The sequence below is a fragment of the Cherax quadricarinatus genome, chromosome 51 (genome assembly GCF_038502225.1).
Source record: "Cherax quadricarinatus isolate ZL_2023a chromosome 51, ASM3850222v1, whole genome shotgun sequence".
In the NCBI taxonomy this organism is placed as follows: domain Eukaryota; kingdom Metazoa; phylum Arthropoda; class Malacostraca; order Decapoda; family Parastacidae; genus Cherax; species Cherax quadricarinatus.
Window position 1 is genome coordinate 18,991,066 of NC_091342.1, and position 25,000 is coordinate 19,016,065.

General features: G+C 46.5%; 1 protein-coding gene across 3 annotated transcripts in view; it reads left to right on the plus strand.

Annotated features, from left to right (window-relative positions):
- glob1 (globin 1) overlaps window positions 1-25,000 on the plus strand; it is a 307,913-nt gene that overhangs the window by 65,640 nt on the left and 217,273 nt on the right. For all 3 annotated transcript variants that reach the window (XM_070095922.1, XM_070095920.1, XM_070095921.1), the window contains exon 2: window positions 5,511-5,949. In XM_070095922.1, coding sequence (XP_069952023.1) covers window positions 5,615-5,949 — 335 coding nt within the window. In that variant the 5' untranslated portion in view covers window positions 5,511-5,614. The remainder of the gene's footprint in view (window positions 1-5,510; window positions 5,950-25,000) is intronic.

Consider the following 25,000-nt stretch of genomic DNA (forward strand, 5'->3'; position numbering starts at 1 on the left):
TGTCCACTGTCATGAGGGAGGATGGTTGTGTCCACTGCCATGAAGGAGGATGGTTGTGTCCACTACCATGAGGGAGGGTGGTTGTGTCCACTACCATGAGGGAGGATGGTTGTGTCCACTGCCATTAGGGAGGATGGTTGTGTCCACTGTCATGAGGGAGGATGGTTGTGTCCACTGTCATGAGGGAGGATGGTTGTGCCCACTGTCATGAGGGAGGATGGTTGTGTCCACTACCATGAGGTAGGATGGTTGTGTCCACTGCCATGAAGGAGGATGGTTGTGTCCACTACCATGAGGGAGGATGGTTGTGTCCACTGCCATGAAGGAGGATGGTTGTGTCCACTGCCATGAAGGAGGATGGTTGTGTCCACTACCATGAGGGAGGATGGTTGTGTCCACTGCCATGAAGGAGGATGGTTGTGTCTACTACCATGAGGGAAGATGGTTGTGTCCACTGCCATGAAGGAGGATGGTTGTGTCCACTACCATGAGGGAGGGTGGTTGTGTCCACTACCATGAGGGAGGATGGTTGTGTCCACTGTCATGAGGGAGGATGGTTGTGCCCACTGTCATGAGGGAGGATGGTTGTGTCCACTACCATGAGGTAGGATGGTTGTGTCCACTACCATGAGGGAGGGTGGTTGTGTCCACTACCATGAGGGAGGATGGTTGTGTCCACTGCCATGAAGGAGGATGGTTGTGTCCACTACCATGAGGGAGGGTGGTTGTGTCCACTACCATGAGGGAGGATGGTTGTGTCCACTACCATGAGGGAGGATGGTTATGTCCACTGCCATGAGGGAAGATGGTTGTGTTCACTGCCATGAAGGCGAATGGTTGTGTCCACTACCATGAGGAAGGATGGTTGTGTCCACTACCATGAGGGAGGATGGTTGTGTCCACTACCATGAGGGAGGGTGGTTGTGTCCACTACCATGAGGGAGGATGGTTGTGTCCACTACCATGAGGGAGGATGGTTGTGTCCACTACCATGAGGGAGGGTGGTTATGTCCACTACCATGAGGGAGGGTGGTTATGTCCACTACCATGAGGGAGGATGGTTGTGTCCACTACCATGAGGGAGAACGATTGAGTTCGTCCACAGAGGATAACGTGCTTCTTCACTTCGGAGTTAATTAAGCTTTCCATTACTGGCGGTCAAGTCAACATTGCCTTAAATTACTTTTAGTCAGTGGTACAACTTGCTATTCTGTAAGAGGGATTAGTTTCAGAGAGATTTTCTCTATAGTGACGGGAGATGTCACAGATGTAGCGTCTCAGCGGCATTATAGGAGATAATCTGTTACAGACGCAGCATCTCGTCAGACGGAGTCTGTGTTAGGTTCGTCGTGGTTTTCAAGAAGCACTCGTGCACCAATAACCGAGGTAGGACAAGACTTCCAAGCTTAGAGTTTGAGCTTGTTCACATGATGGAAGTTTTAGTATGAGAAATGGTCAGAAATTATTTCAGATTTGGGGTCGAGAAAGCCTTTAGGTGTTTTGTGCAGTGAAAGTGGTAAGTAATTGGACGCCGGCTGCAGGGGTCGTCGAGAGAGGTGGCCGATGGATTGAATTTGCGTAGATGAAATGCTTTGTGCTAGATTGCACTCGGAATATTTCAGAGGGTGAGTTGCTGTCTTCGTCGTATTTTCTGGTTAAATACCTATATTGCAAGAAATAAGTGTGTGTGTGTGTGTGTGTGTGTGTGTGTGTGTGTGTGTGTGTGTGTGTGTGTGTGTGTGTGTGTTTGTGTGTGTGTGTGTGTGTGTGTGTGTTTTTACTCACCTATATGTACTCACCTATATGTGGTTACAGGGGTCGAGTCATAGCTCCTAGCCCCGCCTCTTCACTGGTTGATACTAATTCACTCTCTCCCTGCTCCATGATATTTGTCATACCTCTTCTTAAAGCTATTTATGGAACTTGCTTCCACTACTTCACTCTCCAGATTATTCCAGTTCCTGACAACTCTAAGACTAAAGAAATACTTCCTAACATCCCTATGACTCATCTGGGTTTTCAGTTTCCAATTGTGTCCCCGTGTTTCTGTATCCCATCTCTGAAACATTCGATCCTTGTCCACGTTGTCAATGCCTCTTAGTATTTTATACGTTATCATGTCCCCTCTATCCCTCCTATCCTCTAGTGTCATCAGGTTGAGTTCCCTTAACCTCTCCTCATAAGACATACCCCTCAGTTCCGGGACTAATCGTGTTGCAAATTTTTGCACTTTCTCCAGTTTCTTGACGTGTTTGACTAAGTGAGGGTTCCATACTGGCGCTGCATATTCCAGTATAGGCCTTACGTACACTGTGTACAATGTCGTGAATGACTCCTTACTCAGATGTCTAAACGCCAATCTCAGGTTTGCCAATCTCCCATATGCTGCAGCAGTTATTTGATTGATGTGTGCCTCAGGGGACATGTTCGTTATGATGCTTACCCCAAGATCCTTTTCTTTAACTGACGTTTGCAGCTGTTGGTTTCCTAACCTGTACTCCGTCTGCTGTCTTCTGTGTCCTTCCCCAATCTTCATGACCTTACACTTACTGGGGTTAAACTCCAGGAGCCATTTGTCGGACCATACTTGTAGTTTGTCCAGATCCCCTTGTAATCTTAACTGATCCTCGCCCACTTGTATTCTCCTCATCAGTTTCACATCATCAGCGAACAGTGACACTTCCGAATCTGTGTGTGTGTGTGTGTGTGTGTGTGTGTGTGTGTGTGTGTGTGTGTGTGTGTGTTTGTGTACTCAATTGTGGTTGTAGGAGTCGCGTCATAGCTCGTGTGTGTGTCCGTGCGCTTGAGCTTGCGCTTGTCGAATTGTTATTGCTAGGGTCGGGTCTCGGGTCGTGGGACGGCCTAATAAGCCGTCGTTATTGATTACTGGCTGCTTGGACCTTATTATACCTCCTCCTGAAACTGTGTAACGGAGTTTTCCCTCCTAGTTTCTTTGTCCAAATCATTTCACTTACCACCATGAAACTGAATTCCCAGCAATTATTATTTATTATTATTATTATCTCAGTCGTATTCTGTGTTATGTAGTTTCTCACTTCTCTTTTGCCCATTGTTCTGGCCTCATCACAGTTCTGGTTGAACCAAGATCTCTTGTTGTTACTCAGTATTAGCTCGCTAGACCCTCTGTCTCCAGGGTTGTTGGATCATCCACTTGCTCTCACCTTTGTACTGTTTTGAAAATCTCTGAACCCTGCATAGTCTCCTGTGGTCTGGTTTTTTTTTTTCACTTTCCACTGTCACTCCTGTCAAGTGTGGTCACCTTTCATCCACTGTTGACTGTAATCTATTTTCGATATCTGATTCACCTAAGTCAAAAAATAAGAACCAGTTGCGGTGGTTCATTCTCTCTCTACACTTTTTATTCGTGTTGGCTTATGAAATATTCCACTAATGACTCCATCAATCTTGACATTTCCGATATCCAGTGCGGATCCCAATAATCTTAGTATAATTTCTTGTGATTGAAGTTCCCTATGAAACAGATTTACATTGGTCCAACCTGTTCTGTGAGTCACATTATCTTCGACTTGTGTAGTGGCTCACGTGCTAGCCTCGCTATTCTGCTTAATCTGAATTATCATTATTCAGTGGATGTATTATTATTATTATTATTATTATTATTATTATTATTTTTATTATTTTTATTATTCAGTAGATGCATTATTATTATTATTATTATTATTATTATTATTATTATTATTATTATTATTCAGTAGATGCATTATTATTATTATTATTATTATTCAGTAGATGCATTATTATTATTATTATTATTATTATTATTATTATTATTATTATATTATTATTATTATTATCCAGTAGATGCATCATGCTTGTAAGGTTGAAGGCGTTCCTTAGAGACATTCTCAATTTATTAAAAGTAAATAGTACCACATATTCTTTAAAATACAATTAGCAAAGTGTCATCCATGCTGAACAATAACAACCCTCCCTCATGACTCAAAATGATAATAACGCGATGACAAACAAATCATGGAACGGGTTTGGTGTGGGATTCGTGTGTTAAAGCCTGTGTTTGTGGTCACAGTGCGGGGCCCACGCTAACCTCCCTGTGGTGTGTAAAAATAAACTTACGTATTTCCCGGCATATAAGGCGCACGAGCATAGAAGCCATAAGACGGTGTTTGCAAGCAATTCTAATGTAACGTTACTAAGCAACTGCTAAAGTGAAACCCAAAGCCTATCATTGACTCTGACCTTGAGCGTATAAGGCGCAGGCTGATTCTCCGAGACTTTTTGTGGGAAAAAAAGCGAACCTTATATGCCGGAAAGTACTAACTAGTTGGTCAGCTGGCCCAGTGGTTAGAGCACTGGCCTGTGAGTTATAGAACTCACCTGCATTGGATTCAAACCCCACCCGTTCCGTGATTGATTTTAATAACAGTCCGAATCTTCTTTTAAAGTACACCAGCTTTGAAAGTTTGAACCCGATCAGTAAAGACATTCTCAGGTTATCGCACAGAAGCCATTATCACACTTTGGTTTATAATATTGGCACATTGGCACCTGAACAATGCAATAAAAATGGCAGCCTTCCTCTAGGGTGCACCAGCGTTGAAAGTTGTGTCCCGGTCCACGCCACAGGAAATTAAAAGTTGTACAGAGATTCGTGCTTCTCTTTCTATTGACCTTTTAGTAAAATTGTGGTGGTAGGCAGAATGCAGGTCAGAAGACCTTCAGTTTGCAAACTAAAAGTTTATTCCCCTCTATTCTAGCCATGAATGTTGGTTGTTTGATCTTGTTTAAAGCGCAAGTAATCTCTGCTTAGGAGAGAAACATCACCACGACGTTTTGGTTCTTCTACCATTTTCAAACTACAATTGACAATTTATACAGACCTGCGATATATATAACAGAATTTAGCTTAAAATATGCTAGATTAAGTTAACTTAGGTTTCTAAGTTTGGTCCAAAGATCATTTTTTATATAATCAATGAAAAAAAAGATAGAAATCTGTAAAAAGTTCAATTTTTGAAGCAGCTCGACCTATTCAGCAAACTTCGTTACATGTATATATATAACTTTTTGCCGAGTATGTAAAAGTTGCGTTTTTGGCTTAATTAGCAACACTCTTCTTGCCGAATAACGCAGGCGGAAATTTCTGCATGCAATATCGCAAAAATCATTCTGAACCTAACGGATTTTTTTTATTATGCTTATTATTTAATTAGTGTAAATTTGTCTAAAATGTATTTAGTTGGATTAGGCTAAATTATATTGCACTTGTTTAAATAAAGTTAGACAAGTTTTCTAAGGTTCTTTTGGTACAAAATACTTTTTTTTTTTTTACTTTACTTTAGCATAAATGAAAAAAATATATCTTTAAACGTATAAGAGAAAATTCTGGAAAGGACGTAATTTTAAGTGAGTTCTTGCTATTTGACCAATTTTGCCTATTCGGCACGACATATATATATATATATATATATATATATATATATGTATTAAAACGATATATTTTTTCGTAGAGTGAGGTAGGCGCTGAAAACATGTTGCGTGACTTCATGCGGTAGATACCGCACACACGTGCTCACACAAATACGCACACACGGGCATATCAGTGACTACGAGAATGGGCAACACGTACACAAGAGAGGACTCCGTGGATTCCAACGGCAGGTCCTCCAGAAGCAGCAGTATCCTCCGAAAGTACAGTAAGTCCCTCAAGTGTAGAGAGACGGAGAGCTTCTCTAAGTGCTCGTCGGCCGAGGAACATTGCGAGGAGAGTGACAAAAAGCCCAAGGACGGCCTGGAAAGGCAGGTTAGAGAGGATAGAAGCGATGTGGGCAAGGATGTGCACCTGGAGCCACCGCCTCAGCTGACGGAGGAGCAGAAGGAGACGGTGAAGAGGACGTGGAAGATCATCGAGGCGAGTGTAGCCAAAGTGGGAGTCGTCCTCTTCATGGGGTAAGTTGACTCTGGCTTTCTACTGGTGATTCAAATATTTGTTTTGTTCTAGTTTTTATCCTGGTAATCGTCAAACGTTTGTTTTGTCTCGTCCTGAGGTGAGTCAAACGTTTCTGATTTATTATGTCTTGGAGGAAGGAAACGTTGCTGATAACCTGTCGTGTGGATGAGTCGAAACATCATAAAGAGGAAAAGCTTAAAATTTTCTGTCATGGGATGAGTTTCTGATTTTCTGTCTCCATAAGACTTGTAAATTTAATTGTGGATGACAATTTTTTTTATTTACCCGATTAATTTTACCTGCTGAGAGCTGTTAACCCACCTTAAATCATTTCAAACCCGGCCCTATCTGAGGTATACTACCACCCTGGGATGCCACCCACAACAGTCTGATAACACCTCAGTCACCTGTTAACCGCTGGCTGAACAGGGGCAACAGGTGTAAGGAAATTTCTGAAACTACCTTCCCTGTTGACTTAAGTTTAAGATTTATTTCTTGGGATGAATATAAAGTTTTTATATTTCGTTAACACGTTTCTCATTCTCAGAGCTGAGATGCTTGAGAGTTTCTGAAGGAGGTTGAACTTCCTCACGTGTATGCCGTAAATCTTTTAAACCGGGTTTTTTTTTTTTACTCTGATAATTATTAAAGTTTTGTAATCTTTTTGAGAGATATATAATAGCAAATAATGAATCCATATTTTTGAATAGGCAAATTTAAAATAAAATTGTGTCTGTGGGGCTTAAAGAACGTAGTAAAGATCTATGTTGGGTTGAGACCAGAAACATGTGAAGAAAGTCTTCTCCAAGTTTCAGTTCTTAGTTTCTAGAATGTTTAGAAGACAACGAGATAATGAAACTTAATAACAGCTGGGAAGTGTGGAGTGTGACCTCCACGGTGCTTCATGATGATGGAGGTGTGGAGTGTGACCTCCACGGTGCTTCATGATGATGGAGGTGTGGAGTGTGACCTCCACGGTGCTTCATGATGATGGAGGTGTGGAGTGTGACCTCCACGGTGCTTCATGATGATGGAGGTGTGGAGTGTGACCTCCACGGTGCTTCATGATGATGGAGGTGTGGAGTGTGACCTCCACGGTGCTTCATGATGATGGAGGTGTGGAGTGTGACCTCCACGGTGCTTCATGATGATGGAGTGTGACCTCCACGGTGCTTCATGAAGGTGTGGAGTGACCTCCACGGTGCTTCATGAGGGAGATGTGGAGTATGACCTCCACGGTTCTTCATGAGGGAGGTGTGGAGTGTGACCACAGTGCTTCATGAGGGAGGTATGGAGTGTGACCTCCATGGTGCTTCATGAGGGAGGTATGGAGTGTGACCTCCACGGTGCTTCATGAGGGAGGTGTGGAGTGTGACCTCCAATGTCCTTCATGAGGTGTGCAGTGTGACCTCCACGGTGCTTCATGAGGGAGGTGTGGAGTGTGACCACGGTTCTTCATGAGGGAGGTGTGGAGTGTGACCACGGTGCTTCATGAGGGAGGTGTGGAGTGTGACCTCCACGGTGCTTCATGAAGGTGTGGAGTGACCTCCACGGTGCTTCATGAGGGAGATGTGGAGTATGACCTCCACGGGGCTTCATGAGGGAGGTGTGGAGTGTTACCTCCACGGTGCTTCATGAGGGATGTGTGGAGTGTGACCTCCACGGGGCTTCATGAGGGAGGTGTGGAGTGTGACCACGGTTCTTCATGAGGGAGGTGTGGAGTGTGACCTCCACGGTGCTTCATGAGGGAGGTGTGGAGTGTGACCTCCACGGTGCTTCATGAGGGAGGTGTGGAGTGTGACCACGGTGCTTCATGAGGGAGGTGTGGAGTGTGACCACGGTGCTTCATGAGGGAGGTGTGGAATGTGACCTCCACGGTGCTTCATGAGGGAGGTGTGGAGTGTGACCTCCACTGTGCTTCATGAGGGAGGTGTGGAGTGTGACCTCCACTATGCTTCATGAGGGTGTGGAGTGTGACCACTGTGCTTCATGAGGGAGGTGTGGAGTGTTACCTCCACTGTGCTTCATGAGGGAGGTGTGGAGTGTGACCTCCACTGTGCTTCATGAGGGAGGTGTGGAGTGTGACCACGGTGCTTCATGAGGGAGGTGTGGAGTGTGACCTCCACTGTGCTTCATGAGGGAGGTGTGGAGTGTGACCTCCACTGTGCTTCATGAGGGAGGTGTGGAGTGTGACCACTGTGCTTCATGAGGGAGGTGTGGAGTGTGACCTCCACTGTGCTTCATGAGGGAGGTGTGGAGTGTGACCTCCACGGTGCTTCATGAGGGAGGTGTGGAGTGTGACCTCCACTGTGCTTCATGAAGGTGTGGAGTGTGACCACTGTGCTTCATGAGGGAGGTGTGGAGTGTGACCTCCACGGTGCTTCATGAGGGAGGTGTGGAGTGTGACCTCCACTGTGCTTCATGAGGGAGGTGTGGAGTGTGACCTCCACTGTGCTTCATGAGGGAGGTGTGGAGTGTGACCACTGTGCTTCATGAGGGAGGTGTGGAGTGTGACCTCCACTGTGCTTCATGAGGGAGGTGTGGAGTGTGACCTCCACTGTGCTTCATGAGGGAGGTGTGGAGTGTGACCTCCACTGTGCTTCATGAGGGAGGTGTGGAGTGTGACCTCCACTGTGCTTCATGAGGGAGGTGTGGAGTGTGACATCCACTGTGCTTCATGAGGGAGGTGTGGAGTGTGACCTCCACTGTGCTTCACGAGGGAGGTGTGGAGTGTGACCACTGTGCTTCATGAGGGAGGTGTGGAGTGTGACCTCCACTGTGCTTCATGAGGGAGGTGTGGAGTGTGACCTCCACTGTGCTTCATGAGGGAGGTGTGGAGTGTGACCACGGTGCTTCATGAGGGAGGTGTGGAGTGCTACCTCCACTGTGCTTCATGAGGGAGGTGTGGAGTGTGACCTCCACTGTGCTTCATGAGGGAGGTGTGGAGTGTGACCTCCACGGTGCTTCATGAGGGAGGTGTGGAGTGTGACCACGGTGCTTCATGAGGGAGGTGTGGAGTGTGACCTCCACGGTGCTTCATGAGGGAGGTGTGGAGTGTGACCACTGTGCTTCATGAGGGAGGTGTGGAGTGTGACCTCCACTGTGCTTCATGAGGGAGGTGTGGAGTGTGACCTCCACTGTGCTTCATGAGGGAGGTGTGGAGTGTGACCTCCACTGTGCTTCATGAGGGAGGTGTGGAGTGTGACCTCCACTGTGCTTCATGAGGGAGGTGTGGAGTGTGACCTCCACTGTGCTTCATGAGGGAGGTGTGGAGTGTGACCTCCACTGTGCTTCATGAGGGAGGTGTGGAGTGTGACCTCCACTGTGCTTCATGAAGGTGTGGAGTGTGACCACTGTGCTTCATGAGGGAGGTGTGGAGTGTGACCTCCACGGTGCTTCATGAGGGAGGTGTGGAGTGTGACCTCCACTGTGCTTCATGAGGGAGGTGTGGAGTGTGACCTCCACTGTGCTTCATGAGGGAGGTGTGGAGTGTGACCACTGTGCTTCATGAGGGAGGTGTGGAGTGTGACCTCCACTGTGCTTCATGAGGGAGGTGTGGAGTGTGACCTCCACTGTGCTTCATGAGGGAGGTGTGGAGTGTGACCTCCACTGTGCTTCATGAGGGAGGTGTGGAGTGTGACCTCCACTGTGCTTCATGAGGGAGGTGTGGAGTGTGACATCCACTGTGCTTCATGAGGGAGGTGTGGAGTGTGACCTCCACTGTGCTTCACGAGGGAGGTGTGGAGTGTGACCTCCACTGTGCTTCATGAGGGAGGTGTGGAGTGTGACCTCCACTGTGCTTCATGAGGGAGGTGTGGAGTGTGACCTCCACTGTGCTTCATGAGGGAGGTGTGGAGTGTGACCACGGTGCTTCATGAGGGAGGTGTGGAGTGCTACCTCCACTGTGCTTCATGAGGGAGGTGTGGAGTGTGACCTCCACTGTGCTTCATGAGGGAGGTGTGGAGTGTGACCTCCACGGTGCTTCATGAGGGAGGTGTGGAGTGTGACCTCCACTGTGCTTCATGAGGGAGGTGTGGAGTGTGACCTCCACTGTGCTTCATGAGGGAGGTGTGGAGTGTGACCTCCACTGTGCTTCATGAGGGAGGTGTGGAGTGTGACCTCCACTGTGCTTCATGAGGGAAGTGTGGAGTGTGACCTCCACTGTGCTTCATGAGGGAGGTGTGGAGTGTGACCTCCACTGTGCTTCATGAGGGAGGTGTGGAGTGCTACCTCCACTGTGCTTCATGAGGGAGGTGTGGAGTGTGACCTCCACTGTGCTTCATGAGGGAGGTGTGGAGTGTGACCTCCACGGTGCTTCATGAGGGAGGTGTGGAGTGTGACCTCCACTGTGCTTCATGAGGGAGGTGTGGAGTGTGTATTTCATCAAGGGTACTGAAGTTGAGATGTCAGGAAGGTGGTGATCTATTTAGTACATATAAAAACCTTTAACGAAAAATTAGCAAGTAGCCGAGAGTCTCGGTTAGATATTTGGACAGAATGCTAATTATTATTGTTCAAAAGAAAACACAAAACCCGTAGGGGTGATGGGGAATGGGAAGTAATCTCCAGTATGGAGGCACCTTGAAGACATCCCTGGACAGAACTTTTGTAATAGATACGTACTGCTTTACACTTCATTTCTCATTACCTTTGCCAGGCTGGACAGTACTGTCAGCAAGAACCACCCCATCGTTGCAGGTAATGGGAGCCACCCCATCGTTGCAGGTAATGGGAGCCACCCCATCGTTGCAGGTAATGGGAGCCACCCCATCGTTGCAGGTAATGGGAGCCACCCCATCGTTGCAGGTAATGGGAGCCACCCCATCGTTGCAGGTAATTGGAGCCACCCCATGGTTGCAGGTAATGGAAGCCACCCCATCGTTGCAGGTAATGGGAGCCACCCTATCGTTGCAGGTAATGGGAGCCACCCCATCGTTGCAGGTAATGGGAACCACCCCATCGTTGCAGGTAATGGGAACCACCCCATTATCTGGCTTAGTGCCGGAAGCAACGACGGTGGGAAGCAGGTAACTAGAATATTGTTAACGAAGTATGTGACAAGAGTTGATTTAGGAAGATCACTGGCAAAGATACCTGTCATGGTACCATTTTTCCCTGATAATGGAGAGTGAGCAGAGGATGGTGGTGGAGGTGAAGTGGTACGACCCCGGTAGGATGTACCATGAAAGTGAACAACAATACCAGTTATTTATAACTAAGATACATACCAAAGTTAAGTATACAAGGCAGGGGAGGTGGTGGCAAGGGTGTTGATAGGGGAGGTCATGGCAGGGGTAGCAGCAGCGGAGGTGACAGTAGTAGCAGTAAGGGTGGTGGTGGCAGGAGTGGTGGCTGGGGAGGTGGTGGCAGAGGTGGCAGCTAGGGAAGTGGTGGCAGAGGTAGCAGGAGGGGAGATGGTGGCAGGGTGGCAACAGGGGAGGTGGTGGCAGGGGTAGCAGCAAGGCTGGTGGTGGTAGGATTGTAGCAACAGGGAGGGTCGTGGTAGGGGTAGCAGCAGGGGTGGTGTTACCAGTGGTGGTGGCAGGGGTAACAGCAAGGGTGGTGGTGGTGGCAGGGGTAGCAGCAGGGGGTGGTGGTACCAGTGGTAGAGGCAGGGGTGTTGGTACCAGTGGCAGCAGCAGGGGTGTTGGTACCAGTGGTAGCAGCAAGGTTGATGGTACCAGTGGTAGCAGCAGGGTTGGTGGTACCAGTGGTAGCAGCAAGGTTGGTGGTACCAGTGGTAGCAGCAAGGTTGGTGGTACCAGTGGTAGCAGCAAGGTTGGTGGTACCAGTGGTAGCAGCAAGGTTGGTGGTACCAGTGGTAGCAGCAGGGGTGGTGGTACCAGTGGTAGAGGCAGGGGTGGTGGTACCAGTGGCAGCAGCAGGGGTGTTGGTGCCAGTGGTAGCAGCAAGGTTGATGGTACCAGTGGTAGCAGCAAGGTTGGTGGTACCAGTGGTAGCAGCAAGGTTGATGGTACCAGTGGTAGCAGCAAGGTTGGTGGTACCAGTGGTAGCAGCAAGGTTGGTGGTACCAGTGGTAGCAGCAAGGTTGGTGGTACCAGTGGTAGCAGCAAGGTTGGTGGTACCAGTGGTAGCAGCAAGGTTGGTGGTACCAGTGGTAGCAGCAAGGTTGGTGGTACCAGTGGTAGCAGCAAGGTTGGTGGTACCAGTGGTAGCAGCAAGGTTGGTGGTACCAGTGGTAGCAGCAAGGTTGGTGGTACCAGTGGTAGCAGCAAGGTTGGTGGTACCAGTGGTAGCAGCAAGGTTGGTGGTACCAGTGGTAGCAGCAAGGTTGGTGGTACCAGTGGTAGCAGCAAGGTTGGTGGTACCAGTGGTAGCAGCAAGGTTGGTGGTACCAGTGGTAGCAGCAAGGTTGGTGGTACCAGTGGTAGCAGCAAGGTTGGTGGTACCAGTGGTAGCAGCAAGGTTGGTGGTACCAGTGGTAGCAGCAAGGTTGGTGGTACCAGTGGTAGCAGCAAGGTTGGTGGTACTAGTGGTAGCAGCAGGGGTGGTGGCGGGGGTGTCAGGTTTCTACCCTGGGAAGATAGTGTTATCAAGCAGTGTTGAAGGAGTCACCTGGTGTTTCCAAACATTAACTCCTGCAACACTGGTGACTGAGTGTGTGACAAAACAACCATGTCAGAATATTAAAGATGTAAGACCTTTAAGAGGATATTAAGGCGCCATGATGCTGGGGAAGGGAGGGGCTCTTGATCCACAGAACTGAAGCTATTCTCCCCCTTATCAAACGTAATTACCTCTTATTTTCCAGGTAATATAAATTATACATTTAGCGCTTCCCCCATAAATGTAATATATATATATATATATATATATATATATATATATATATATATATATATATATATATATATATATATATATATGAGCGTTTTAAATTGAAATGGATGAACTTAGAGAAATTTATTCCTGGTAAATCCAAGTGGTGTTGCAACCACAGAAACAAGATTACATAGAGATACCCGGAATTTAATTGCTGAATACCATATTAGTGAATTTATATGTTTTTTTTAATACAGACATCACAAGCATAAGGGAACCCAGACGGGTTTAGCATTTGCTTTTTAATAGATAAAAATGGTGCGCAAAATAGAGAAAATTAAAAGAAATGGTGAATAAATTAATTTAAAACGGATGTGTTTTGAAACATTTTGAGAGATTAATTGGGGAATTAAAGAAAATCTTCACGAGAGAGATATTGAGAGAGAAATAGAGAGAGATAGAGAAATAGGGGAAGGGTTAGGGATCCTTAACCTTGTCAAACCCGGTGTAAAAGACAGAGAGAGAGAGAGAGAGAGAGACGGGATATTCCGAATCAACGAAGATCTGAAGTAAAAGGTGTATGGTTACCTTGTATACTGACTACATTTTATACTGCTGCTTCTGGTGCCTGGCTTCACTCCACTTTGTCTCTTGTGGCACTACCACTACCCCCACCTACCACCTCCTACTACTACTACTACTACTACTACTTGCACTACCAGCAGTATCTTTGCCACTACCTTCACTTCTCTCTTCCTCTCTTGTCCCGCCCGCTTGTTCTCCTTACGACTATATTCTGGCTCCCTTTCTTGTGTTAGTGTGTGACTACTTAATGGTCCAAGTCAGACCGAAACCTCGTCATGTGTTTCTCCTATGTGCAGGGTATTTGTGTACAATGACATTGTTTTGCTCTGTGTAGAGCTACGTCAAGTCGTGACTTGTAATAATATTGGTAGAATTACCGATAATATGTTGGGTATCATGACACAGGTGCAACTAATGTCAAATTATACTGTGGCAACGTTTCGCTCTCCAGGAGCTTTGTCAAGCCGTAACGGCTTTGATAGTGTTGCGAATTAACTTGTTTTGCAAATTTTACAGCAAAACTAATGTATCAACCTCCAAAATCTGTTAAAATTAACGTGATATTTAAATTAATTCTACCTAATTTATCATTGGCCAACTTAACTTTAATAATAATTGGCATCAGTGAAATATGTAAATTTCGTTGTGACATGACAGTGGTCCAGGAGGGACCTAAACATCGTCAGGGACCGAAACATCGTCAGAGACCTAAACGTCGTCAGGGACCGAAACATCGTCAGGGACCGAAACATCATCAGGGACCGAAACATCGTCAGGGACCGAAACGTCGTCATAAATTTTCCTCTCCTAATTTCGGGTTTCTGGTGAATTGTACCATTTTTTTTTCATCAGTTGCGTGATCAGACTAATTTCTGTCGAGCTATTTTAACAATGAATTTCCACTCTGTTGGTCTGGCCAAACGATCGTTGCTGAATCATCGAAGTCTAGTAACTCCGGTTAGAAGGCAGGACACGCGCTTCATAATGTTCATTTGATGACCTAAGGCAGTTGATGATAAGCAATTATCATTCTAGATACCTGGGTAGCGAGTTCCATTGATTGAATATATGACATTGTTCGTCGATCGCAGTGCCATGGCTTCCGACCGAGGAAAGTAGACGCCAGCATAAAATAATGCATTTTTCGGTACGTACGACGGATTATTAATGAAAGTAAGATACCAGATATATTAAGCAAATTTCGTAAGTTTGTAACAAATAAGTGAACTGTAGATATAAATCCAAATGTATTCCTGTTAACTCTTTTGGGGCCTAGTTCTTAGGCCTTTCCTGTACCCATATGCTCTTGCGCTACCGTCCACAGAATGGATATAGGGCACACAATAAACTAGTCACTTAGGTTGCAAAATCTACGACAACCCACTGCTTCATACGCTTTTTCGTATGCAGGAGAAACTTGCGGTTACCCAACAACTTTTCATGGATCCATTTCAGAGCTTGCCAGGCTTTGAGGTGTAAGATATTGTAGGCTTCAGAGTCTGCATCCTGCCCGACCTTGCCAATTTAGGACCCCACATAGATGCCCTCCTTCAATTTCGCGGATCTGATGTTTGTAAATCTCTCAACGAGGTATTGAAAACCCCCTCAAACTCGTCTTAACTATCGCTTTCACAGAATTTATTAAACTGAGTTTAGTGTGGAAAAGTGGAAGGAAAATATTCTTTGAATCAGCTGAAGCAACACACATCTCCTTTGGTACAGTCACGCAATCCATCTGAGGAAGCGCTTCACACAACACACGTCACCCACGTCTTATCTTGGTTGTCTAGTGGACAACAGAAAAGTGTTATTTCCGATGGGCTGTCTTTGATATATACCGTTGACCTTATTTGCTATCGAGCCACGTTGTTGTGGTTTATTTACTAACGAGCTTTACCTGTGGTTTATTTACTAACGAGCTTTACCTGTGGTTTATTTACTAACGAGCTTTACCTGTAGTTTATTTACCAACGAGCAGCGTACGTAATAGAATGTGTCATGGTCATTTTTTACACGTTGGAATCATGATGGATGGGCTTTGGAAATCACATGAAATCATCTGGAAACTGTTAATTGAATATAAAACACTAAAACAAACATTTGACAAAAACTATAAAATGAATAAAAAACAGTATCACATATTTTGATCTGCACATTTCCCATTACATCAGACTATCAGCACGCTGCATACTATCAGCACGCTGCATACTATCAGCACGCTGCATACTATCAGCACGCTGCATACTAACAGCACGCTGCATACTATCAGCACGTTGCATACTATCAGCACGCTGCATGCTATCAGCACGTTGCATACTATCAGCACGCTGCATACTATCAGGGTGCTGCATACTATCAGCACGCTGCATACTATCAGGGCGCTGCATACCATCAGCACGCTGCATACTATCAGAGCGCTGCATACTATCAGCACGCTGCATACTATCAGGGCGCTGCATACCATCAGCACGCTGCATACTATCAGCACGCTGCATACTATCAGCACGTTGCATACTATCAGCACGCTGCATACTATCAGCACGCTGCATACTATCAGGGCGCTGCATACTATCAGCACGCTGCATACTATCAGCACGCTGCATACTATCAGGATGCTGCATACTATCATCACGCTCATGCTATCAGAACGCTGCATACTATCAGCACGCTGCATACTATCAGCACGCTGCGTACTATCAGGGCGCTGCATACTATCACCACGCTGCATACTATCAGCACGCTGCATACTATCAGTACGCTGCATACTATCAGCACGCTCATACTATCAGCACGCTGCATACTATCAGCACGCTGCATACTATCAGCACGCTGCATACTATCAGCACGCTGCATACTATCAGTACGCTGCATACTATCAGCATGCTCATACTATCAGAACGCTGCATACTATCAGCACGCTGCATACTATCAGAACGCTACATATTATCAGGACGCTGCATACTATCAGGACGCTGCATACTATCAGGACGCTGCATACTATCAGCACGCTGCATACTATCAGCACGCTGCATACTATCAGCACGCTGCATACTATCAATACGCTGCATACTATCAGCACGCTGCATACTATCAGCACACTGCATACTATCAGCATGCTGCGCTGCATACTATCAGCACGCTTCATACTATCAGTACGCTTCATACTATCAGCACGCTGCATACTATCAGCACGCTGCATACTATCAATACGCTGCATACTATCAGCACGCTGCATACTATCAGCACACTGCATACTATCAGCATGCTGCGCTGCATACTATCAGCACGCTTCATACTATCAGTACGCTTCAAACTATCAGCACGCTGCATACTATCAGCACGCTTCATACTATCAGCACGCTCATACTATCAGCACGCTGCATACTATCAGCACGCTGCATACTATCAGCACGCTCATACTATCAGCACACTGCATACTATCAGCACGCTGCATACTATCAGCACGCTGCATACTATCAGCACGCTGCATACTATCAGCACGCTGCATACTATCAGCACGCTCATACTATCAGCACACTGCATACTATCAGCACGCTGCATACTATCAGGACGCTGCATACTATCAGCACGCTGCATACTATCAGCACGCTGCATACTATCAGCACGCTGCATACTATCAGGACGCTGCATACTATCAGCACGCTGCATACTATCAGCACGCTGCATACTATCAATACGCTGCATACTATCAGCACGCTGCATACTATCAGCACACTGCATACTATCAGCATGCTGCGCTGCATACTATCAGCACGCTTCATACTATCAGTACGCTTCATACTATCAGCACGCTGCATACTATCAGCACGCTTCATACTATCAGCACGCTCATACTATCAGCACGCTGCATACTATCAGCACGCTGCATACTATCAGCACGCTCATACTATCAGCACACTGCATACTATCAGCACGCTGCATACTATCAGCACGCTGCATACTATCAGCACGCTGCATACTATCAGCACGCTGCATACTATCAGCACGCTCATACTATCAGCACACTGCATACTATCAGCACGCTGCATACTATCAGGACGCTGCATACTATCAGCACGCTGCATACTATCAGCACGCTGCATACTATCAGCACGCTGCATACTATCAGGACGCTGCATACTATCAGCACGCTGCATACTATCAGCACGCTGCATACTATCAGCACGCTTCATACAATCAGCACGCTTCATACTATCAGCACGCTGCATACTATCAGGACGCTGCATACTATCAGCACGCTGCATACTGTCAGGACGCTGCATACTATCATCACGCTGCATACTATCATCACGCTGCATACTATCAGGACGCTGCATACTATCAGCACGCTGCATACTATCAGCACGCTGCATACTATCAGGACGCTGCATACCATCAGCACGCTGCATACTGTCAGGACGCTGCATACTATCAGCACGCTGCATACTATCAGCACGTTGCATACTATCAGGACGCTGCATACTATCAGGACGCTGCATGCTATCAGCACGCTGCATACTGTCAGGACGCTGCATACTATCAGCACGCTGCATACTATCAGCACGCTGCATACTGTCAGGACGCTGCATACTATCAGCACGCTGCATACTATCAGCACGCTGCATACTATCAGCACGCTGCATACTATCAGGACGCTGCATACTATCAGCACGCTGCATACTATCAGCACGCTGCATACTATCAGCACGCTGCATACTATCAGGACGCTGCATACTATCAGGACGCTGCATACTATCAGCACGCTGCATACTATCAGCACGCTTCATACAATCAGCACGCTTCATACTATCAGCACGCTGCATACTATCAGGACGCTGCATACTATCAGCACGCTGCATACTGTCAGGACGCTGCAATCTATCATCACGCTGCATACTATCATCACGCTGCATACTATCAGGACGCTGCATACTATCAGCACGCTGCATACTATCAGCACGCTGCATACTATCAGGACGCTGCATACCATCAGCACGCTGCATACTGTCAGGACGCTGCATACTATCAGCACGCTGCATACTATCAGCACGTTGCATACTATCAGGACGCTGCATACTATCAGGACGCTGCATGCTATCAGCACGCTGCATACTGTCAGGACGCTGCATACTATCAGCACGCTGCATACTATCAGCACGCTGCATACTGTCAGGACGCTGCATACTATCAGCACGCTGCATACTATCAGCACGCTGCATACTATCAGCACGCTGCATACTATCAGGACGCTGCATACCATCAGCACGCTGCATACCATCAGCACGCTGCATACCATCAGCATGCTGCATACCATCAGCACGCTTCATACCCTCAGCACGCTGCATACTATCAGCACGCTGCATACTATCAGCACGCTGCATACTATCAGCACGCTGCATACTATCAGGACGCCTCATACTATCAGGACGCTTCATACTATCAGGACGCTTCATGCTATCAGGACGCTTCATACTATCAGGACGCTTCATACTATCAGGACGTTTTACGCTATGAGGACGCTTCACACTATCAGGACGCTTCACACTATCAGGACGCTTCACACTATCAGGACGCTTCATGCTATCAGGACGCTTCATACTATCAGGACGCTTCATACTATCAGGACGCTTCATACTATCAGGACGCTTCATACTATCAGGACGCTTCATGCTATCAGGACGCTTCATACTATCAGGACGCTTCATACTATGAGGGCGCTTCATGCTATCAGGACGCTTCATGCTATCAGGATGCTTCATACTATCAGGACGCTTCATACTATCAGGACGCTTCATACTATCAGGACGCTTCATACTATCAAGACGCTTCATGTTATCAGGACGCTCCATGCTATCAGGACGCTTCATACTATGAGGACGCTTCATGCTATCAGGACGCTTCATACTATCAGGACGCTTCATACTATCAGGACGCTTCATACTATCAGGACGCTTCATACTGATACCACATCAGTTTGCAAAGTCATTCCCTGTGATCGTAGTTGTTTGTACCTCCTCCTGCTATCTGCAACATTGCAAGCTCCTGATATGTTTATTGGAACACGAAACTCCTAGAGCTATCATTCAACGTATATCATTCAACTGTTGACTGCCTCCAAGTGAGTCGCCTACCCTGGCAAACTCTGTTGACACCGAGCTCTGAGGTGGGTACCTCAGCATCACAAGTGGCTTATAGGACAGATTTTCACAAATGATTGATGTTACAAGAAACTCGCCTGCATGCACGTATGAAGGACTAACTTACTTGGTGTTGCAGCATATATCCTGATCTTCAACTTCCCTAAGCTTAGCCTTAGCCCCTTTGGACTTCCCCTCAGAAACCACGTGCAACCGGGAGCCTTAATTCCTCCAATATTCAATCGTTATTAGTGTCCTGCCTGCACCTCAGAAATTCCTATATCCAAGAGGGTATGTATCCCCTAGTACAACTATGCAGACACGGACACTAGCTTCCAGACTGCCTTGAGACACTGGTACTTACTGGGCATGCTCTGCCTGTTGCACACCGGGCCCCCAGATAAAACTCACTCACGGTCTCCACAGACACTGGCCAGAAATCTACGAGATAAAGTGGAGGTCTTGTCTTACTGTATGGGCCTGACGGAGGTCATCTACGGTACATCGAGGTGCCTCTACCAGATTTCCCCAGGTCTCAAATGTGAAGACACGCGGGGGGCGCCGTCTGCTGATCACGGCACGTCTTGTCCAGTTGGTGTCTGTCTTAAGAAGAACGAGCTGGTCTCTCTTCCATACCCTCGTCTCTTCGTTCAAACTAGGGCTGCCAGTTCTCCCTAGCTAACTTATCCTAGTGTTTGCCTACATTATCGGCCTATTACTACCTATGTTAAGGTCTTAGGTCTACATTATTATTATCTACAGTTGCCTTAGTAAACCTAATATTAATATACTAACAGTAAAACTACCTAGAGCTATCATTCAACTGTTGGCAACTGTTGGCAAATGCCAACAACAGGACACCCGACACCTCGAAAATCAGAGCCCAAATTAGCAAAAAAATAGAAGAGGGTAATACTATTGGAGCTTTGAGACTTACAACCAGTGAGGATACCATCGCTCCCAAGGACGTCAGCACGGCGCAAGCTCTGAAGGACAAACATCCACCCAGGGCTCCCAGTACCAACATTGACCCCCCTGACATTGCAGCAGGCGAAGAACATCTAACCTTACAGGATGCTGATGTGTATAAAGCTGCTATGTCATTTCCACAGGGTTCAGCAGGAGGTTTCACCGGTTTAAGGCCTCAACACTTAAAACAAATACTCAATCCAGCACTTGGTGAGGTTTCAGAGAGGCTGCTGTCTGAACTCACCAAATTTTCCAACCTGTGCCTGGCTGGCAGTGTCCCAGAGGCCATCAGACCCTTTTTCTTTGGTGCCTCATTGTGTGTCCTCCGGAAAAAGGATGGTAGAATCAGGCCCATTACAGTGGATAACACCCTCGGCACCTAGTCGCCAAGGCTGCAGTAAGAAGGGTGAGTCAAGAGGCTGCTGCAATGCTGAAACCAACTCAGCTCGGTTTCGGCGTTCAACAGGGCTGTGAAGCAGCTGCCCATGCAGCACGAGTATATATCAAAAACATGTCCTATGAAAAAGCCTTGGTCAGATTGGACTTTGCTAATGCTTTCAACTCAGTCAGAAGGGATGCTGCTCTCCAAGCAGTTTATAGAAACTTCCCTTCCCTTTATCCCTTCATAGAATCGTGTTATAGTGTGACTTCCAAACTATTGTTTGGGGACCATGAAATTGACTCGTGTGAGGGCGTGCAACAGGGGGACCCTCTCGCCCCCTTTCTGTTTTGTTTGGTCATCAAGGAAGTCACGGAGGCACTCTCCAGCGAGCTCAATATCTGGTTCCTGGACGACGGTACCCTGGCTGGCACAACAGAATCTCTCCTAGAGGACATCAGTAAAATTAAAGACATGGGAGAAAGCCTGGGCCTTTCTTTAAACCCCACCAAATGTGAAATAGTTTCTACCAATCAGCAGATGATCCAGAATATTAATGCCGTTTTACCAGGAGCACGAGCCATTGATCCAGCCAATAGCACTCTCCTCGGTGTTCCTCTTGGGTCCAATGCCATCGATCTGATCCTAGGAAAAAAAGTCTCAGACCTCCGGACGATGGAAAGCAGGATGAAAGACATTGACACACACGATGCGTTCTACCTACTCACCAGGTGCCTGTCAATCCCAAAACTTACCTATTTTCTGAGATGCTTCCCAGCCTTCAGCAGTCCAAAACTCAAGGAATATGACTCTCTCCTGAAGGCCATGCTAGAGAGTGTATTGAATCTTTCCCTTGACGATGGACAGTGGTTGCAAGCCTCACTTCCGGTCAGGCTTGGAGGGCTAGGAGTACGCAGATCCTCCATGATCGCTCTACCAGCTTTCCTATCCTCTTCCATTGCATCAAATGAGTTGATAAGACAAATTCTTCCTGACACACTCAGTGACTCAGCAGGAATAGAAGACCCTAGCTATGCCAGTGCCATCACTGAATGGGAGACTCTTGCTGCTCCAGCACCAAACCCTAGTGCAGCACTGGCTCACAGTCAAGCTGGGATGGCCCAATTGCTGAAAAGGTGCTTGCTAACATGCTCAGGGCTGCAACATCAGATAGGGAGATTGCCCGTCTCCAGGCTGTGAGTGCACCTCACTCCGGGGACTTCCTCCAAACAGTTCCCATATCGGCAATGGGAACGCGACTCGACCCTAAGACCCTCCGTATTGCAGTGGCTCTGCGCCTTGCTGCCCCAATTCACACAGAATATATGTGTATTTGCGGCGATGTGCAAGCAGACCAATACGGTCTACATGGTCTTAACTGTTCCAAAACCAAGGGCTGGCATGCAAGACACAATGAGGTCAACGACATCATTAAGAGAACCCTTGCTACAGCTGGATGCCCTGCCTAGAGGGAGCCACGATCGCTTGCAGCAAACAATACCCACAACCCAGCAAACCGCCCCGACGGGATCACCATCTATCCTTGGAAGAATGGCAAGCTCTTAGCATGGGACTATACCTGTGTGTCCACACTGGCTGACACCTATATCCATCACAGTGTGGGGCGACAGGGAGGAGCTGTTGACCACAGGGAGGAGTACAAGATCAGCAAGTACAGGGACATTAGCCAACAGTATCAATTTGTCCCAGTGGGATCAGAGACCTTGGGATCATGGGGAAAAAATGCCACACGTTTCCTTAAAGAATTGGGTTCCAGACTCATCGACACCACCAGGGACCCAAGGGCAGCCACTTTCATGTTCCAGCGCCTCAGCGTCGCCATCCAGAGGGGAAATGCTTGCTGCATACTTGGCTCACGTCCAGCCTCGGAGGAGCTGGAGGAAATTCATGATCTTTGATACATTGTGCCATTGTATTCATGTTTATGTTTTTTTCTGTATATGTATTTTGTTTATTAATAAATGTTCACATAGAATAAATATATATATATATATATATATATATATATATATATATATATATATATATATATATATATATATATAACTAAAAATTATACTTGTTATTAAGAGATTTTAGTAGACTGGGAATGTAATGGAATGGATCAGTGAGCGGATGTTATATTTCTCTCTCATTCAAACTGACAGTTGGAAAATATATCTTTTTATGTGATCCCAGAATAACGAAATGACGAAAAGAAAATGTATGGAAAAATATTTCTATATTTTTGTGTTTTGTTTGAACCTTTCACGTCAGATTTTTTTTATAGACATTTTTACACCTTGTTACATGTCATATTTGGATTTTTAGGGAAAAATATTATATACTTCTCTCTCTCTCTCTCTCTCTCTCTCTCTCTCTCTCTCTCTCTCTCTCTCTCTCTCCCTCCCTCTCTCACTTTCCATTTCTCTTTCCTGTGATCGTATTGCCCCATTAATCACAAGGTATTGAAAAATAGGCAATAAATTGCCCGGCTAAGAATCTTCCTCAAAGTTTTTACTTGCGTTTTTTTTTTAATAATAAAATTTATACCATCCTAAATTTATGTTTAAGACTAGTAACGTCAAAACGGAGGCTGGAGACAGGTAATTCATCCTTCTTAAAACTAGTATACCCTAGTACTTAAATGTACACACATACATCTCGGTATACTTCGCAATATACTTCATGGTATACTTGCTGGCATACTTCCTGGTATACTTCCTATTATACTTGCTGGTATACTTCCTATTATACTTTCTGGTATACTTCCTGCTGTACCCGATCACTGGGCCTTTTACCATCATGTTACTTGTAAACCAACTGTGAAATAGTTATTCCGTTCAGCAGCTGTTTGTTTCAGCAGCTGCCTGGTTCAGCAGCTGCCTGGTTCAGCAGCTGCCTGGTTCACCAGCTGCCTGGTTCACCAGCTGCCTGGTTCAGCAGCTGCCTGGTTCAGCGGTTGCCTGGTTCAGCAGTTGCCTGGTTCAGCAGCTGTCTGGTTCAGCAGCTGCCTGGTTCAGCAGTTGCCTGGTTCAGCAGTTGCCTGGTTCAGCAGTTGCCTGCTGGTTCAGCAGTTGCCTGGTTCAGCAGTTGCTTGGTTCAGCAGCTGCCTGGTTCAGCAGCTGCCTGTTTCAGCAGCTGCCTGGTTCATCAACTGCCTGGTTCAGCAGTTGCCTGGTTCATCAACTGCCTGGTTCAGCAGCTGCCTGGTTCATCAACTGCCTGGTTCAGCAGCTGCCTGGTTCAGCAGCTGCCTGGTTCAGCAGCTGCCTGGTTCAGCAGCTGCCTGGTTCATCAACTGCCTGGTTCATCAACTGCCTGGTTCATCAACTGCCTGGTTCAGCAGCTGCCTGGTTCTTGTACCGCCTTGCTGCTTCTCTACTGATTGGACTGACATCTGGTTTCGACAACTTATGGTAGCTACACAATTTTCAGAGCAGGTCATCATTCTGAAGACGTTTCGCTCAGTAATGATTCATTACTATCGAGCGAAACATCGTCGGGGTAAAGACGTTCTCTGCCAACTCTTGGCCATCTCTTTCCTCTTACTGTGTATTGACTCCCTTCTCTTGTGTATATAGTTCTCTCTTCCTGGGAGAATGAGTTGATGGTCCTTACCTCTTTCCTCTTTCTTCTCTTTCTTTTGTTCGTCTTTCGTCTTTGTTCTCTGCTCTCTGCTCTCTGCTCTCTGCTCTCTCTGCCGCTTCTTCCCAGAATTATTGAGGATTATAGATTAGCGCACTTATTATCTTTGTTCCTTCATTCTCCCTACTGTGTCCACTATGAGCAAAGGAATCTTTTATTTTTTATTTCCCTCTTTCTCGTCTCCCTCTATCTCCCTTTCTTGTCTCCCTTTTCTAATGTTCTTCCTCGCTTTCTTCTGTCTTTTCCTTCTCATTTATGATACTCTCCTCGCTTTCCTTATCTCAGTTACTTCTATTCCTTCCCATCTTTATCTCCCTCTTCCTCATTTCCCTTTCCCTCCTCTTTTCCCTGCCTCTCTTTCCTCTCTTCATTCGCTCCTTCCTCTCCCCTACCTCTCACTCTCTCCTCTCTCTTCCTCTTCTTCGTTTCCTTCTTCCTCCTCTCCCTCTCTTCATCCTCTCCTTCTGTTCCTCTTCTCCCTCTCCATCCTCTCCCTCTCGCTTCTACATTGTCTTCTTATTGTTCATTTTTATCACGTTCCCCTCCTCC